Source organism: Mus caroli, unplaced genomic scaffold (assembly GCF_978045245.1).
Source record: "Mus caroli unplaced genomic scaffold, Mus_caroli_1 scaffold_8, whole genome shotgun sequence".
Taxonomy (NCBI): Eukaryota; Metazoa; Chordata; class Mammalia; order Rodentia; family Muridae; genus Mus; species Mus caroli.
The window spans coordinates 5,515,608-5,534,436 of record NW_028227263.1 but is presented as its reverse complement, the minus strand read 5'-3'; the positions used below and the strand labels follow the sequence as shown (position 1 = coordinate 5,534,436).

General features: G+C 48.1%; 2 protein-coding genes across 5 annotated transcripts; both read right to left on the bottom strand.

Annotated features, from left to right (window-relative positions):
• Positions 1-337: 337 nt before the first annotated feature.
• On the bottom strand, positions 338-3,483 carry Fuom (fucose mutarotase). 3 transcript variants are annotated; one of them, XR_015047797.1, is made up of 7 exons: positions 3,348-3,483; positions 2,660-2,728; positions 2,391-2,461; positions 2,155-2,253; positions 952-1,025; positions 640-781; positions 338-460 (listed from the first exon to the last, which is right to left on the bottom strand). XR_015047797.1 is itself a non-coding variant. In XM_021168501.3 (6 exons), the coding sequence occupies exons 1-6, from the start codon at positions 3,430-3,432 to the stop codon at positions 718-720; spliced, it is 462 nt and encodes a 153-aa protein (XP_021024160.1). In that variant the 5' UTR covers positions 3,433-3,483; the 3' UTR covers positions 338-717. The 3 variants fall into 3 exon arrangements, 2 of the variants coding, with proteins under 2 accessions (XP_021024160.1, XP_085697305.1); XM_021168501.3 differs by having other exon boundaries at positions 338-781; XM_085841179.1 differs by lacking the exon at positions 2,391-2,461 and having other exon boundaries at positions 338-781.
• A 3,100-nt stretch (positions 3,484-6,583) lies between these two features.
• On the bottom strand, positions 6,584-17,073 carry Echs1 (enoyl-CoA hydratase, short chain 1). Of its 2 annotated transcripts, XM_021168189.3 has the most exons (8): positions 16,922-17,072; positions 14,210-14,407; positions 13,675-13,802; positions 12,929-13,028; positions 11,438-11,542; positions 10,887-11,006; positions 8,985-9,052; positions 6,584-7,233 (listed from the first exon to the last, which is right to left on the bottom strand). In XM_021168189.3, exons 1-8 carry the CDS (start codon positions 17,007-17,009, stop codon positions 7,168-7,170), a joined length of 873 nt encoding a protein of 290 aa, XP_021023848.1. In that variant the 5' UTR covers positions 17,010-17,072; the 3' UTR covers positions 6,584-7,167. The 2 variants fall into 2 exon arrangements, with proteins under 2 accessions (XP_021023848.1, XP_021023849.1); XM_021168190.3 differs by lacking the exon at positions 10,887-11,006 and having other exon boundaries at positions 16,922-17,073.
• Positions 17,074-18,829: the final 1,756 nt, after the last annotated feature.

The window sequence follows — 18,829 nt, the reverse complement described above, 5'->3', positions numbered from 1 at the left end:
GAGCTCAGAGATTGGGCCTACTCAAGAATCACTGTATATTGCAATCCAAGTGGCTAATACAGAAGCCCCTACCCCATACAAGCACCCAGTGCAACCAGCTCCAGCCCCCTGCTGTGCATCTTACCCAACATCAACCACTAGGCCTAGGCCCAGGCCACAGCCACAGACCCAGTCCAGCTCCCAGGTTCCTACCCAGGCCTAGCTCCTGCTCAGCTCCCAGCCCTCAAATCACCATGCTTCTTTCCATGTGGATTTTCTAACTGAGGATTCATCACGGGTACGTCGAGGATGCTTACTTGGGAGCTGATGGCATCCATGGAACTCACCACAAGACAAGTTTATGAGTACAAAACCTTTAGATTAAAGCTTGGCGATGACTACTCCCCCTCCCCCATCAATCTCACAAGTCATGGAAGGGGGAATTTGTCAGGGTCAGCAGAGTCTCAAGATCTGCCATCTTGCCGGGCGGTGGTGGCGCACGCCTTTAATCCCAGCACTCGGGAGGCAGAGGCAGGCGGATTTCTGAGTTCGAGGCCAGCCTGGTCTACAAAGTGAGTTCCAGGACAGCCAGGGCTATACAGAGAAACCCTGTCTCGAAAAACCAAAAAAAAAAAAAAAAAAAAAAAGATCTGCCATCTTCTTGAGCCCGAGGCTGATGTCCAGGTCTGGTTGCTGCCAAGGGAAGGTGTGCTGATTGGGGTCAGCCTGGAGTGGTCTCTACGAGGGTCCGAGGTCAAGAGTTCCCTTCTTGAGGATGATGTTTCCATAGAGTGCCATCTCCCTGCAGGAGGGTCAAGGTGCTGGGACTCCAACTTTGCCCTCAGTGAAAGCAGATCCCTTCCTGCTTCTATCCCACCTGCTCAGCAATCCCTCTCGTCTTCATGGGCAAAGCAGGAGTGGAGGCAGTTCCCAGGGACCTGAATAAGTCACCCAGATGCAGCAGACACTCACCCGGTTGCAACCACAGCAAATGCCTTTTTTGCACGTTCATAAAATTCAAATCTCTCTATCTTCATCAGGGCTTTCTAGAAGACAAAAAGGCATGGTTGGAGGGACCTTGTCTGAAAGTCCTCTAGGTGGACTCCTGATTTGAGTCCCCCATCAGGAGATAGCCAGGAGGCAGCAGCAATGGAACCCTGGTCTTCTAGGCTCCAATCTTCTGGTTCTCCTGATGCTGGAGTTTCAAGGATCCAGAGACAAGGGGTATCTTTTATATCTCTGTCTGAGCCTGTGATGGACAAGATGCCTGCTGGGTATGAACTCAGCTCAGCAAGCCTTTACATCAGTGATTCTCAACCTTCCTGTCATGGTTTGAATATGCTTGGGCCCAGGAGTGGCACTATTTGGAGGTGTGGCCTTGTTGGAGTAGGTGTGTCACTGTGGGCATGGGCTTTAAGTCCTCATCCTAGCTCACTGGAAGCCAGTCTTCCACTAGCTGCCTTCAGATGAAGATGTAGAACTCTCAGCTCCGCCTGCACCATGCCTGTCTGGATGCTGCCATGCTCCCACCTTGATGGTAATGGACTGAACCTCTGAACCTGTAAGCCAGCTCAATTAAATGTTGTCCTTATAAGCGTTGCCTTGGTCACGGTGTCTGTTCACAGTAGTGAAACCCTAAGACACTTCCTAATGTTGTGACTATTTTTTAATACCTTATGCTGAAGTGACCTCTAACCATATTATTTTCATTACTATTTTATAACTGTAATTTTGTACTGTTACAAATTGTTACATAAATATCTTTGGTTTTTTCATCTGCCTTCAAAGTCCCCTGCTTAGGACAAGAGTACTCAAGGGGTCCTGCTCAGACCAAACGGCTCCTTTGGAGAATAGGTATGTCCCCTGCCAGGCAGGGATGTGGGCTGTGTGACAGGCAGACCTTAGCAAGAATGAGGTGGCAAAGAGCAAGACCTAGGGTGAGGGTGTACATCTATAGGTCAGAGGGGACCCCATCCTGGAGCCCACAATCCTCTGGCTCAAATGGGACCAACTCCCAGGGCGGATAGGTCAGGATTCTGGGAGGAAGAGGCTTGGGAAGAGAGGGAGGTGGCCACAGGGCTCAGACGCACTTCTTCCCTGTCCACTCCCACGATTCACCCTTCCAGAGCCCAGATGCCAGGAGACAGAGGGTCCCATGGTTGGGGCTGCACTCACTTTACAGTCAGCTTTGAGAAGAAGGGATTCATAATGTTTCCATATTGGGGTCTGCAGGCCCTTCTCCTTGTCACTGGGCACCAGGTCCATGACAGCAGCCTGGGGAGATAGGGGTTAGCTCTGCGGCCTCAGGCACCTCCCTAGCGCCTCTGAGGGAGGGAGCCCTTTTGGCATATATAGCCATATGAAGTCTAGCAAAGGGGAAACAGATCAGCAGCTCAGCCTTTGGTCCTCACCGGGCTTTCCACATAGGTGTCCAGGGGCAGGAGCCTCAGCACAGCCTCCAGGAGCTGTGGGATGTCCAGGCCTAGGAAGGCAGAGCTGGGTTCAGGCTTTTGCTCTCACCATGACCTGCAACCCCACCTGTCTACAACTTTCATTTTTGGACCACAAAATTTAAGCAACCAGTCAACCGGAATGAGGGGCCAGGACAGAGAGGCCACAGAACCAGGACTGTTTGCACCCCAGCCCTGTGGTGCTCATACCCCAGCCCCGTGGTGCTCACCGTCTGCTCGGATCTCCACAGGTCCGCACTGGCAGATGGAGGAGGTAGGGAAGTTCGCATCAGCAAGGACTGGAAAGACAGAAAGGCGAAAGATGGGCTGGAATCAGTGCAGTTCTCCCTCCCAGATGGTCACCTTACATAGTCACAGATATCTACAAGCCACACATCCCTGTGCATTAGCACAGTACACCCACCATCTGGGATGTCCTCAAGCCAGACCAGTATATCTCTCTCACTCCAGTTAGTGGGTCAGATCGTGGGCCACCCCGTAATCCCTTTCAGATGGTTAAGAAAAAAAAGAAAGAAACTGAATGAAACCAGTGTCTGGGAGGAGTAACCAATCAACAGTTACACTCCAGCCTCTGTGTTTTCCCGCCTTGCCCTAGAGCACCCGGCCAAGGATCAAGAAACGGGCAGATCTCCTGGTAGCCTGGGAAGTCACGTGGACGTCTGGGAATTACCCCGTCGTTGAACTTGGAACCTGGTTTGCCCTTCTTGTAGTTCTATGACCTGGTCCGATCTCAGGCCTCAGCTCAGCTCTTTCCTCAAGCAGCTGAATAGCTTCCTGCTCTGAAGGGCAAGATGACTGCGGCAGTGTCCACAGTCTTTCCTGAACGCTGCCAGTTAAGGGCTCCTACGAGGATCGCACCCCTGTCAGAGGGCCGCGCTGCCAGCTTTTCGTGCTCACCAATTTCGTCTCCATGCCCCATCCGCGCAAGCGCGAACAACAGCTCAGGGGACAGCACCTTCGGGATGCCCTTGAGCGCAACCATGGCCGCAGGATTGGTAGGGGGCGGGAGTTGTCAGCTGGGGCGGCGCCACATGGATTGGGGCGGGGCCAGAGGAGAGGCGGGCCCAACAGCTGGGTAACTGACTGTGTTAGACCCTTGCCTCTGGGGCAACATGCAAAACTCTGAGGCCATGCAGATTGCGGAAAAGTTCAGAAAATAAGTCCGTGTGGGAAGCAGAAAAATGCCTGAAGAAGTAACCCCGAAAACAGGTCAGGCACAGCCTTAGCCCAAGGATCTCTAGTGCCCCAATCCAGATGGCTCTGGTATGGCTGGCCACTGCTGTTCAGCTTGGTGTCAGTGATAGGTAAAGTGTGAGAGGTAAGGGGAGGGCTTTCTGCTTCAGTTGTGAATGTTTTCAAGGGGTTAGGACCAGTCCAGGAGACAAGCCAGTAGAAGCAAAACCAAATCAAACCCCCAGGTTGTACTGGGCCTGGAGACCAAATAGTTTTATGTAGCTGAGAGCTTCACCAGGGGAGAGCCTTCTTAGGGCAGTCTGCACACATCGAATTTTCTTGAAATCTAAAGCCAGGAGGAGTCAGCTAGAAGCTGATGGCTCTGGATGGGTTCCTATTCTGCTAGGGCAGACCTAACACACAGGCCTGGGAGAGCTATGCTAGACCCAAGGTTGAGCCGAATTTCCCACAAGACATCTTAAACACTGTTCCACTTTTCAGAATCAAATGACTGAGGTATGTGCTCAGTGAACACACAGAAATTAAACCAATGAGGGGCTAGAGAGATGGTTCAGTGGGTAAGAGCACTGGCTGCTCTTCCAAGGGACTTGGGGTTGGTGGCTCACAGCCATCTGTAACTCCAGTTCCAAGGGATCCCTAGTTTGTTTCTGGCCTCTGAGGCACCAGGCACACATGTGGTATCCAGGGATGAATGCGGGAACAGCATTTGAAAAAAAGCATATTTTAAAAGAACAAAATAAAACGAACGACTAATGATTTCAATGCGTCAGTTTCAAGGCTTCCCCTATTGGGTGGTTGCCATCTTTGCCTGTTTATGTGTGTCATATGCCTATGCTGTGTGTCAATCAATGGCTAACACATACTTTCTTGTGTGTCCAGCTTTAATAAGTGAACACTGGGCATGGAGAGATGGCTCAATGGTTAAAAGCACTAGCTGCTCTTCCAGTGGACCTAGGTTTGATACCTATCACCCACGTGGTGGCTCGAAACTGTCTATAACTACAGTTTGAGGGAATCCAATGCCCTCTTCTAGGGAAAAATGAGCTTTACCAGGAGAAAGGCCCTGAGGTCTGGCTCCCAGAACAGGAAGTTTTGGCTGGGTGATACAGTGGACCATGTCAGTTACCACGGTCTGGACTCTGTATTAACTTCATAACAAACTTTGAATACTTGGTTATGATGTACGTCTTAATCTGGAGTTTAGGCAGGTCTCAACCCTCAAACTCTCCAAACCCCATTCTTGTTTATTTGAGATAAGGTCTCATTATGTAGCCCCAGCTGACCTTTCCCCACTGGGTGAATTTTGTGCAAACATCTGCAGTTCAGGTGGAAATTGCTTCCGTATGAGTCTCCACTGTCACACTGATGGGCACTGAAGATGCTGCAGAGTGGCTCTGACGCCCTTCTGCCACAGCAAGTAGGTAGTCATTTCCCCACAAGGACGCTCTGGGCATAGCAGATCTTGGGATCCTAGCCAAAATTCCACCGAAATGCTAGGGTCAGGGTAGAAGGCTGGTTTTGTGTGTCAACTTGACCCAAGCTGGAGTTATCACAAAGAAAGGAACCTCCCTTGAGGAAATGCCTCCATGAGATCCAGCTGTAAGGCATTTTCCCAATTAATGATCAAGGGGAGAGGGCCCAGCTCATTATGGGTGGTGCCATCCTTAGGCTGATAGTTCTGGGTCCTATAAGAAAGCAATCTGAGCAAGCTAGGGGACACAATCCAGTAAACAACACTCCTCCATGGCCTCTACATCATAACCTGCCTTCAAGTTCCTGACCTGCTTGAGTTCCAGTCCTGACTTCCTTTGGTGATGAACAGCAATGTGGAAGTGTAAGCTGCATAAACCCTTTCCTCCCCAACTTGCTTCTTGGTCATGAAGTTTTGTGCAGGAATAGAAACCCTGACTAAGACACTGTCCTACCATGCACTGTAGCCCAGATGGTGGGAAGCCAGGCTCTGTCCATATGTATTACCTGGCTCGGGATGGGGGAATGCAAGTGCAGCCACAGTTATCTGGAAGGCAGAGTCAGGACTGCTTACATTCGGGAGTTCAAGACATAGACATATTGATCAATATGTATATGCAATATGCATATGAGATGGCTTAAAAAATAAGTATCACATTACTGTGAGAGTCAATGCCAAGTCTTCATCTCAGTATAAGATATTAGGCTTTAAACACATCTACTACAACTCCAATGAACTCAGAGGATATTTGTCTTAGCTTAGGCTTCTGACATGCTACAACTCAATGGCTTAACTTCTCACAGTTCTAGAAGCAAGAAGTCGAAGAAGGAGATTTGCTGTCTGGTGGAGACAGACTTCCTGGCCCTTCCTCACCCCTTCTCATTTCAACTTCATAGGAAAAGGGCTACAAGAGTTCCTTCGGGGTCTTACAAATCCACTCATGAATCCTACCCAACTTTTAGCATTTTAAGAACATCCCCTTGAGAGGTGTGTGTGTGTGTGGGGAGGGGGAATACTGTGCATTGCCTTGTACAAGCTCCATAACAATTACTCTAATTCCACTTTTTTAAAAAATTTTTTTTGGTTTTTTTGAGACAGGGTTTCTCTGTATAGCTCTGGCTGTCCTGAAACTCACTCTGTAGACCAGGCTGGCCTCGAACTCAGAAATCCACCTGCCTCTGCCTCCCAAGTGCTGGGATTAAAGGCATGTGCCACCACTGCCTGGCTTCTAATTCCACTCTTGAGGCACCTGGAGTCATCCCATTCTCATACAAAGTAAAAGGGTTGGTGCCAGAGGCTGTGAAGTGGGGTTGGGAGTCAGTGTCTAATAGAGACAGTTTTAGCTTGGGAAGATGAAGGTCTAGAGACCAGAGCCCCAGAGCATGATGGTGGGGATGGTTGCTCACTGATTCTAAAGTGTTTGACGATGTACGTGGTTAAGATGGTGAAGTTAAAAACACACAAATAGTTTCGGCGTGGTTAGCATACACCTTTAATCCCAACACTTGGAAAACAGAGACTGGCTGGTCTCTGTGAGTTCAAGGTCAACCTGGTCTATATAGTAACTTCCAGGCAGCCAGGGATACAAAGTGAAACCTTATCCATAAGAAAATAATAGCAATAATAATTTTTAAAAACCACATTGGCTCTCTAGAGACAACTACAGGTGAGTCGAAACTAAGCTGTGAAGTACTTACTTTCATTGAATTCTCGCATTGGGAATCAGCAGAGAGGGCCACTTCCCTCTATGAGCTTCGGAGAGTGCACAGGGGAGTGGCTGGCCCAAGCGTGCACCTGCCCTTACAGTGAAGTTAAAAAAAATCAAGACACCTTGAAAGCTTCCCAGGTTTCTGATTCAGAAGATGGTGTGAGACTGACTTCCAACAACTGGTGAAGGCTGCGGGCCACACCATGAGTACCCAAGCTGTGGCCACAGCCCCGAAGCCTTCGGTGGGAACTGTGGCCGACACTACTACCCTTTTGGATCATTTATTTGCCTCTCAATGGACAGGCTGAGCTTTCCAGGGTGGCAAACGGTATAGCTGCCAGTCCTCAGTGGTCTTTGAAGTTGGCCTTCCTTTTCTCTACAAATGCAGTCATCCCTTCTCTCCGGTCATCCTGGCAGGAAAGGAAGAGAGAGGTGAAGTTTGAATCTTCCCATTGAGGCCCTCAGCTGACTGCCTGCATCTCCAAGGTGCTCTTGTGTCTCCCTCCTTGCCTGCTCTCTGAGCTCATCAACAAGACGGTGATTCTGCAGTAGGCCCACCTGTGGCCCAGGAAATATGGGATTCCCCGGAAACAGTGCTAAGCTCGGGACAGGGGATTGTAAACCATGCAGGACACAATCAGGAGTGATAACAAGAGTACCAGAAACACATGCTTATGGATCTGGCAGGGTCTGAGTTGGGAATCTCTCACAGAGCTGTGGGGCAGCAACAGAACCCTGCTTTTCATCGCCCCTTCCTTAGCCAGCGGACACGCTATGTGCAAACATCTTCACTTCTTCCTTAGAGGACCAAGCCATTTAAATTATTATTATTATTATTAGTGCGTGTGTGTGTGTGTGTGTGTGTGTGCGCACAGCACAGAGATCAGAAGTGAGGTATCAGAGGAACTGGAGTTGCCGGTGATTGTAAGCCATCTGGTGTGGGTACTGGGAAGTGAACTCAGGTCCTCTGGAATAGTGGTACATGCTAAGTCATTTATCCAGCTCCTTAAATGTTTTTTGTTTTGTTTTGTTTTTTGTTTTTTTGGTTTTTCAAGACAGGGTTTCTCTGTGTAGCCCTGGCTGTCTTGGAACTCACTCTGTAGACTAGGCTGGCCTCGAACTCCGAAATCCACCTGCCTCTGCCTCCCAGGTGCTGGGATTAAAGGCTTGCGCCAACCCCCCCCCCCCCCCACACACAGCTTTAAATGTTTCTTTTATAAAACACGGAGCACTGGGCCAGTGGTGCAATAGGTAATGCATCTATCTGGTGATCAGAAGATTCTTTAAAACACCTGGATGTGAGCTTCTGATAAGAGGTGAACTGTAGTCAAGCAGGGCGGCACACTCCTTTAATCTCAGCATCCAGGAGGCTGGAGCAGACAGATCTCTGTGACTTCGAGGCCAGCCTAGTCTACATAGTGAGTTCCAGACCAGCCAGGGCTACATAATGAGACTTTCTGTCTCTAAACCAATACACAAATAAAATAAAATTTAAGAATTAGGTGGTGGTGGCTAGAGATGGTTCAGCAGTGGCTGGAGAGATGGTTCAGCAGTTAAGAGCATCAACTGCTCTTCCAGAGGTTCTGAGTTCAAATCCCAGCAACCACATGGTGGCTCACAACCATCTGTAATGGGATCTGATGCCCACTTCTGGTGTCTGAAGACAGATATAGTGTACTCACATACATAAAATAAAATCTTAAAAGAAAAAAAAAAAGAGAGATGGCTCAGCAGCCAAAAGCACTTGCTACTCTTGAATGGGATCTGGGCTTGGTTTCCAACACGTAAATGGTGACTACAACAGTCTGTAACTTCAGTTCCAAGGTATCCAGTGCCTTTTTCTGGACTCTGCAGGCACCAGACATGCATACAGTGTATTTACGCACACAGAGGCAAAACACTTATGCATATGAGATAAATACTATTTAGAGATGGTTTCTCTGCGTTGCACAGGCTGGCTTCAAACTCTCGGGCTCAAGCAATTATCCTTGGCCCCAGGCTCCAAAGTTCTGGGACTACTGTGGCCAGCTACAAATCTACTTTAAATGCAGGAGCTAATGCTTAGTGGTGTGATTCACGGGGCTTTTTTGCAGTGAGAGATCCCCAGCAGCATCTGCAATGGAAACAGACTAGAATCCTAAGCAGAACATGTTTTACTCACGGTGGCAAAGGTGGAATAGAAAAGCCTCTTCTCCAGCTTATTTCCTTCTGTTAACGTCATCTCAAAGGCTGAAAAGGAAACCCCGGGGTCACCAACTGAAGTGCCAAACGTGTAGCTACATGCCAAACTGACTGTGACCTACAGAAAGGGCTACAGGCTTGGCATGGGCTCCACACTGATCCAGCTCTCCCTGTTTCTCAAGTGAATGGCCTGTGTTGATGCAGCCATATGAATACCCTGCTCTCCTAGGCCACCCAAACACCTTAGTAGTGGTCCAGGGATCTCAGAAAAGCACCAGAACTGAACAAAGGACAAATAGCAGAATCTGGCCAGCTAAGAGGACCTGAGGTGGCTGGTAAAACTGAACATAGAAACACAGAAAAGGATCAGCAGCAGAAGAGGATGGCTATGCAGCAGGGACAGCACCTGCTGGGATCTTCTTCCAATGGAGGACATTGTCCTGTAGAGCAGTGCTCTGGAGGATCTGAGCTATGACTATGCCTGCCACTGTGACCTTGCCAGAAGCCTTAGTTGTGCCCTGTGTGCTCCACAAACAGCTGGCTCTTTAAACATCCACTCATCTGATTGTGGCCAACAGCAACCCTGAAAGACTGGTGTACCCTCTGGAGGTAGCAACAACTTTTCTGAGTCACATTTTTTTTTTTTTTGCCCCCCCAAGATGACTCTACATGTAATATTAAGCAGAAACACAGTGCCATTCCAAATGCTGAGATAAACTATTACATTAAGACTCCATTCCTGGGACTGGAGAGATGATTCGGTGGCTAAGAACACTTGAGATCTTGCAGAGAACCTGGGTTCTCTCCAGAGAGAGGCTCACGACTGTCCAACGTCCTTCACCGCACCATGTACACATGTGATGTACATACACATAGGCAACCAAACACACACATAAAAATAAAAAATTTAGAACAACCACAAAAACTCCACTAAGGTGGTATTCCATAAATTCTTCTAACTCCAGCTCTGAGAAATCTGCTGGCTTCTGCTGCCCTCCACACATGAAAAGGCCCACAGACCCACATATACACACATGTGCATCTAAATTCACATACATGTTACTAAATAACAGAACTATATTAAGAAAAGACTCCACCCTGGATGTGGTACATGTGATCCATGCCTACAGTCCTAGCAACTGAGGAAGGTGAATGCAGAGTTTGAGGGAAGCTTCAGTTATAGAGAGAGACCTTGTCTCAAAATCTAAACAACAGGATCAGCCACATGGCTCAGTGGATAACAGCCCGTGTTGCCTGGCCTAACGACAACTGGAATTCAATCTCTGGAACCCATATGGTGAAGGAGGTAACTGACTCCTCAGATCATTCTCTGACCTCCACATGTGCACCACAGGATGCCCCCTCAGTAAGTTAAAATGTGAAATAAATAACGAAATGGGTATATTTAAAGAGAAGAAGAAAGAAAAGGTTGAGGCAGCTCTGAGGAAAGCAAGTGAGACCAGCGTCATGAGGTGAGAAAACTGATAGAATGCTTTGTTTGAGCTATGCAGGCCCCAGGCTACAGCCCACTTGCATAACCAGAACATGGGCACAGGAGGGAACCATTCAATTCAGATCCCCAGAGACAGCTGTGCCAGGAAGCACAGACCACTGACTTCAGGGCTGTGGATACACTCTTAGTCTTCCCTCTGTGCCTGATACTGCATTGCCATTATGTTCCTAGCCTGGCCCAGCCTTGGGTCCTGGTATAAAGAGATAATAAGAATAGCTTATCAGACCTTTGAATGACCAAAACCTGGGATACTATGGCAAACCACAATTCTGAGAACTTTCCCATTGCTACCTGGGACAAGGTGAGGTAGTTTGGAACCTCACAACTTCACCTATGCAGTGCTGTGGCCTCTTCCCAGCAGACTCCTACCTGCATTCACAGATTCTTTTGCCATGGCTACTATGATTTTGGAATTGCTGGCAATTTTTTCTGCACATTGGATGGCTTCTTCAACAAGTTTCTCAACAGGAAAAATCTTGCTTACAAGACCTAAAACATGAAAAGTCTGAATATCACGCAGAAATATCCTTGTCTACTTCCTCTAGAACCCGGTGACACTGAGAGGCCAGTTCTCTGGGTCCTAATCAAGGGATGGCTGTCCCCAGCAGTGGGTGACTCTGTGCTCTCCACTGCCGAGCTCCAGTCACATGCTGTCTACAGGATCAAATGGAACAGAGGACTTGAGGACTGTGGTCACTGGCAAGGGCAGGAAAAAGGCTGGCCTTTAAGAGCTTTTAAAGGCAGTGGAAAGAGATATTGTTATTATTTCTAACCTGAACATATGTTGCCACTCTCTGGTATATGATGTATTTCAAGATATAAAAGCTAAGGACAGAACCTTAGGGCTCCAACACCAGCTACCCACGGGGACACCTGAAGCAGCCTATGCCTTCCCCAGCTCCCAGCACCAGATACCTCACCTGCTTGCTTCGCATCCTGGGCTGAGATGCGGTCACCAGTGAGGACCATCTCCATTGCTAGCGATTTGCCGACTGCTCGGGTGAGTCTCTGAGTGCCTCCAGCACCTACAGGGAGAGAGCTGAGGTCTCACCTGGCCCTTTGTCAGGTGACACTGAGAAGAAACCCAGGGCTGGGATGTAGCTCAGTGACAGAAGAGGCTTTAACATGCACGAGGCCAAGGGATCCTTCTCGGCATTAAAAAGGAAGAACGAAAAATCAAACTGGCTCCTTTCCCACCATTATGGAAGAAGTTTCCAGGTCTGCCTTCTCCAGGTTGGCCTGCACCAATACACTGATCTCACTGCTCAGAATCTCAGAACAAGCCTGGTCGAGCCTGGTCAGCCCTGGAGAGTAGCAGAGACCTCCTCTGAATGTGGTCTCTTCTCTGAGGGTTCAAGTCCTTTCTCTTGAGTGTTCACCTTCTCCTGCCAGGTCTAAGTGGCTCCTGGAGGGCAATGCTATCGCTTCCTCCATATCTTAGGGCTTTCCCAGGCAGTGGGGAGTGAGAATTCCCCAATCTGCTGTGCTGAACTCAGGGAGGCTTCCTGACCTGTTATGTCATTGGCATAGGAATGGACAGAGCCAGACTCACATGGGACAGTGTTTTCAGTGTAAACCCAAGTCTACTCATTTTTCTCCCAAGCTTCTGGCATACAAAGCTCTTAAACAGCCGGGTGTGGTGGCGCACGCCTTTAATCCCAGCACTCGGGAGGCAGAGGCAGGCGGATTTCTGAGTTCGAGGCCAGCCAGGTCTACAAAGTGAGTTCCAGGACAGCCAGGGCTATACAGAGAAACCCTGTCTCAAAAAAAAAAAAAAAAAAAAAAGAAAAGAAAAAAAGCTCTTAAAGGTGTATGGATCATGGGCAGGAAAGAACCATTGTGGCTCAAGCCAGTAAACTCTGTGTATATGATATTGTTGGATTTAGGATCTGAATATTCATGAGAGATGGACATGTCCTGAGGCTTCCAGACTGCACTGAGCATCATATGCTGTCTTTCAGGTGCTGGTTGACGGAGAGAAAACTGAACAGACAAGTAAGGCTAAGACTCAGGCTTATCCTGCTACAGCTCACCTATTCTTTCTTTTTTAAAGATTTATTTATTTATATGTAAGTATACTGTCGCTGTCTTCAGACACCCCAGAAGAGGGCATCAGATCTCATTACAGATGGTTGTGAGCCACCATGTGGTTGTGGGATTTGAACTCAGGATCTTCGGAAGAGCAGTCAGTGCTCTTAACAGCTGAGCACACGCCTTTAATCCCAGCACTCGGAAGGCAGAGGCGGCGGATTTCTGAGCTTGAGGCCAGCCTGGTCTACAAAGTGAGTTCCAGGACAGCCAGGGCTATACAGAGAAACCCTGTCTCGAAAAACAAAAAACAAACAAACAAACAAACAAACAAACAAAAACAGCTGAGCCATCTCTCCAGCCCCCAGCTCACATATTCTTACCTGGGATGGTCCCCAGGAGGATTTCTGGCTGTCCGAACTGGGCTTTCTCACCAGCATAGATGATATCACACATCATGGCAAGTTCACAACCCCCACCAAGCTGAAAAATAAAAATGTTCAGAAGCAGGTGGATTTGACCAGAGGAGCCCAGGCAGAAAACCATAGAACTTTTCTGGAACCACGAAACAGAGTCAGATAAGAGCAAATGTTAACTTAGCTGAACTAACTAACTAGATTTAACTAACTAGATTTAAGTGGTAGGATAAATATAAGGGGAATGTTGCTCCCCTTAGCTGGGTGCATAGACTTTTATGCAAAGGGCCAGGCAGTAAATATTTTTGGCTTTGTGGTGAATAACTCAGTCTGGCATAGTAGCTCCAAATTAGCCACAGAGGGTAAGGGCATGAATTTGAGTGGCTGACCAACCCTACCAGAATGGGTTTTATTCAATAATCAGCATGTACAATAATCACATGGTTTTTCCATGGGCTAAGCCAGTGCTGCATTTCTCAATAGCCTAGTGAAGCAGGAACCCTAGTGGGAGTCCAGACAGAGTACTCACAGCCTTCACACAAGTAGCTTAGCCACTGCAGCAATTAAAAAGAAACAGAAAAGTTCATTGAGGCATCTGGGAACTAGCCAATGGGCCTCCATCAAACAAAGCAGATAGCAAAAGACACTATTGGCTTTTAAAGGCACAGGTCCTTCCACCTTGCACAGGAGGCCTCTGGGGAGCTGACACTTACAGCATAACCATTGACAGCTGCGATGACCGGTTTCTTGACCCGGGTGATGTGGTCCCAGTGGCTCAGGAACTTGCTGGAGTAACAGTCCTGAAATGTCCGGTTCTGCATTTCCTTGATGTCAGCTCCAGCTACAGGTACAATTCGCGGTTCCAATTACCACACATTAAAGAAATTCTCAGTCCTCAAGGCTTGGGGGCACTTCCCTCCACAGTGGGGACAGCTGATACATGGACCAACAACTCATCAAGCCAAGTGTTTTAAGAAGGTAATGTTGAGGACTGTGGACTGCAGGCAGTGGATGGCATGTACACTTAGAGGAGGACCGGCTTAGGCCAGTTTTTACCTGACTAGTAAGGAACTGAGCATACCTGAATGTTCAGCACATGCCCTGCTCTTCCACACAGTTTACTTTACAGGTTAGTATATCTTAAGGCACCCCTCTCATCACAGAGAAACTGGTCCATTTTGCTGCTTCCCACAGGCCCTAGCATTCCCCTCCCATCCACAACCATGGCTGCTGGGATTAAAGGCACACCTGCAAAGGCCTTATCCCCACCAGTGAGCACAATGGCGCCCACAGCAGGATCTTGCTCAAAGGTCTCCAGTGCTTGGTTGAGCTCCTCAATCAGGCCGTTGCAAAGTGCATTGAGTGCCTTGGGGCGGTTCAACTGGATCAGCCCCACGCTGCTATTCTTTCCTTTCTTTTCTGTGATGATGTACTGAAAGTTAGCACCTAGGTCAAGAGGACAAAGGAAAGTGTCATCATGAAGATATTAAAGTCACCGTGGTTGGTTAATCTTGGTCATCAACCTGACCACATGGGCAATCAACTAACACCCAAGCCTTACCTGTGGAAGATTTTCTTTTTTCTTTTTTCTTTTTTTTGGTTTTTCGAGACAGGGTTTCTCTGTATAGCCCTGGTTGTCATGAAACTCACTTTGTAGACCAGGGTGGACTCGAACTCAGAAATCCACCTGCCTCTGCCTCCGGAGTGCTGGGATTAAAGGCGTGTGCCACCACACCCAGTGGAAGATTTTCTTAAATGGCTCTTTTGAGGTGAAACAACCCAACCCTAAGTCTGGGTCACACTTGTTGGCAGTCCACATAAAAGAACATGGAAGGGGGCTGGAGAGATGGCTCAGCAGTTAAGAGCACTGACTGCTCTTCCAGAGGTCCTGAGTTCAAATCCCAGTAACCACATGGTGGCTTACAACCATCTATAATGAGATCTGATGCCCTCTTCTGGTGTGTCAGAAGACAGTTACAGTGTACTTACATATAATAAATAAATAAATAAATCTAGAAGAAGAAGAAGAAGAACAACAACAACAACAACATGGAAGAAAGAAGCTTTTGATTTTTGCCTGCTTGCCCTCACTCTTGATGGCAAGTTCACCTAATTTTTTGTTTGTTTGTTTTGGTTTTTTTGAGACAAGGTTTCTCTGGTTGTCTTGGATTTCACTGTGTAGACCAGTCTGGCCTGGACTCAAGAGATCTGCCTGCCTCTGCCTCCCAAGTGCTGAGATTAAAGGCCTGTGCCACCGCCAGGTAACTAATCTACTCTGAAAGCGCTCCCTTCTCTGGTGTTTGAACCTAGCTCTTCAGGATTCCAATATACACTGAAGACCCTCAGCTCTCTAGCAGTTTTCTGGACTCCAAAATCAGACTGGGCCTGCTGAGATATTTAGTCTCTTGGACTGCATAACTACTGAATCCTTGGCCTTTCTTTCAGGAAACATCCATTGTTGGACTACTCAGACCACAGCCTGTAAGCCACTCTAATACCCCCCTTCCCAACGAATAGATTATATATATATATATATATATATATATATATATTATATTCATTCTATCAGTTCTGTACTGAAACAGGGATAGACAGGGAATTCTGTACTATGCTTACTGCTCCAGCCTGTAACTCTGGCTAGAATCTATCCAGACATGGTGGTGGTGGCACACACCTTTAACCCTAGCACTCAGGAAACAGATGCAGGTGTATCTTCCTGAGTTCCAGGTTAACCTGGTCTAGTTCCAGGCCAGCCAGAGCTACATAGTGAGATAGTGTCTCAGCAAACGATCAAAGGAACAAAAAGGAAAACTCTAGCACAGAACATTCACCCTCTTCCCATATGCCCGCACTTTCCAGAGCATGACAGCAGGTGGGAGCCAGATAGAGCCCAGATACTGCTGGAGCAGTATGCCTGGTGGGACAGAGGCTGATCCAATGCACCATTTTGTTCTAGGAGATCTGGAGGGCGAACCAACTCAGACTTGGAGAGTGCAGCCCACAGACTTAGTTAGGGTGAGGGAGGTAAACCTGAGAGTGAAGGTCTGTGTTCTGGGTGATTTGTTCCGTTGTAACTTAAGTGTGAGGTACATTACTGAACAGTAGGCTGTCTACCATTCCGGGAAGCAGGACATGACAGCCAATCCAGGTTGGGATTCAGGAGGAACCCTTGCCCCAGAACGTGGTTAAGAATTCACGGTAACCGTGGAGTACTAGAAGTCTGTAGAGGAGTGGAGCCAAGGAGTGGGAAGGGAGGAACTATTTAGCTGGCTAGGGAGGAAAGTGGGTGTGTCAGTATGGGCTACGCTGATTGGGTGGTTTGAAGGACATGATCAGGAGAGACTGTGGAAACAGCAGAGACTAGACAGGAGGCACTATGGACAAACCTTTCCCAATACCTAGGCTGTCTTACTTAACCTACTTTCACATTCTCTTAAAGCTACCTAAACACATGGGATTTCACAACCAACATGCGTGTTCCCAGCTGACACTCATAAAAGTTAGAGCGTTGAGAAGCTGCTATTACACCCAGAGCCCTCCCACTAGACATGGCTTCTAGGTGCTAGGACCTGGCTGGGATTGTAAGGTGAGGCTAAGGTCAGACTGAGGAGCGGGGTAAGGAATTGGAAAGGGGTCAGTCGAGCGCTGGAGTTGGAGGCTCAGAAGGAGGATCAGGGTGTGAGGAACTCCCAAGCTAGAGTCAGTGGTCACTTGCAGGAAATCTGGGTTTAGTGTGAGGATGCGTACTCGAATCCAGGGTCCAGGTACTTCAGAGTCAAGTGTTGGGAGTGCATGCTTGTGGAAGTAGGGGGTCAGACAAAAGATCTAGAGTCAGGAGAGAAGGGCCAGGATCAAGTGAGGATGCGTGCAGGCCGGGGTTTAGGGACCACCCAGAGGTTATGGGTGGAGAATCCACCCAACGTGGGTGGAGTGACGCACCCCGCCGGTGTCCGCACTCACCCGAGGCGAAGCGCCGTAGTTCTGGGCAGCGGACTGAGGACAACAGTGAGCTGCAGGCTCTGGGCAGCAGAGCACGCAGGGCCGCCATGCTGGAGAGACGATGTGTTCCGCCCACAGAATCGCCCCGCCTGCAGAATCGCTCCGCCCCAGATCCCAGGCGGGTTGAAGACGGAAGCTTAAGGGGTGGACCTATGACCTGAGCGGGGTGATACAGAGGGCGGGGTGGGGCAGCGTGGGGTGCTGGGCTGCGTTCTTGGAGTAGTCTGTTAATTGCATCACTTTGGTGGTGTGCCCTTGGCGGGTGCCCAGTTTATGAAGCCAGGCTGGGAGACGTGGCTGTGCCCTTTCCCCTGTGATGGCCGTATGCTTTCGGTCTTGACCACGGGAAAAACTACGGGAAGACGCGACTGCAGATACAGCAATAAAGCATAAAGCGGTAAAGTGCGAGATGGTTTTGTTTAGCTTTGTGGCAGGGTCTTACTTCATAGCCCTGGTTGGCTGGAACCCCCCTTTTGGGCCAGGCTGTTTCTCAATCTCACAGTGATCCATTTGCCTCTGCCTTCCAAATGCTTGGATTAAAGGCATGAGCCATTATACCCTGCTCCAGAGGTATTCCTTACATGACAACTGACTAGCTTCATAACACCAGGTTAGAAATAGCTGTGATTTTACAAGATGAGAAGATTTCACATAAATTTAAAAGAAAGCCAATGTTTTGTTCACGTAAATTATCTTGAATTATAACTTAAAAATATTTAGCAAGTATTATCAGGCCTTCATTTGTATTCTTGCCCTGGTCCTGCAAACACTAGGATGGAGATAAAGGACAGAACCTCCAGACAAAAGCAAGCTGGACACTGTTATGCCGGGAAGTTTGTGAACCCCAAAAGTCCACCAAGGAGCCTTTTCGATATTAGGGTCTCTATTACAAACTCAGGCTTGGGCCCTCTCCTCCAACTCAACCCCGACACAGCAGGACAGGAAGGGAAGGCAGAGAAGCCTTGAACTCTCATCTGGACAAGGCTTTACAAGAAATGGAAGTAAGAGAGGGGGTGTCCATCCTGGAAAGTATCTAACTGAAGGTCTATTGTAAGCCGACTGTAGTCAGTCACAAAGGGTCTGAAAGTGCATCTGAAACAATCAGGCTAGTCTTTGTTTTACTGTTGCTAGGAAGTAGCTACAGAGTAACTCTGGCCAAGGACAAGCCATGGGTTCTTTCCTGGTACGTGGGTGCAACCTGGGTTCTTCTGTAGGTCAAGTTCTCAAAGTTCTCAGGCTTTTTTTTTCTTTCTTTAAGATAGAGGCTGGTCCCAAGATGGAGTAGGTTTGGACTCTCAATACTTTTTTTTTTTTTTTTTTTTTTTTTTGGTTTTTTCGAGACAGGCTTTCTCTGTAGTCCTGGCTGTCCTGGAACTCACTTTGTAGACCAGGCTGGCCTCGAACTCAGAAATCCGCCTGCCTCTGCCTCCCGAGTGCTGGGATTAAAGGCGTGCGCCACCACGCCCGGCTTCAATACTTTAAAGAAAACAATCCAAACCAGAATAGAACAGTCAGCAAACTTTATTTCAAGACTAAGATAGAATATAAACAGAAACAGACCACCACCAAACCTTTGCTGCAGGTCTCTGTGTTAGCATAGGCTAAGCAACTGTGATAGTAGTTCCAAAATGAAATGTCTTAAACACAATTTATTTAACAACCCAGGACTGGTGTTGAGGTTAGGTGCCTAATATTCTCTTGAGTTTAGGGACAAAGGAATAAACACCTAAAGAGTGAGGATATTGTATCTGTCAGGGTTCTCTAAAGGAATAGAACTGATATAATTCACACACACACACACACATTTTCTGGGATGCTTTAAAAACTGCAAATACTGGGCTGGAAAGATGGCTCAGAGATTCAGAGCAC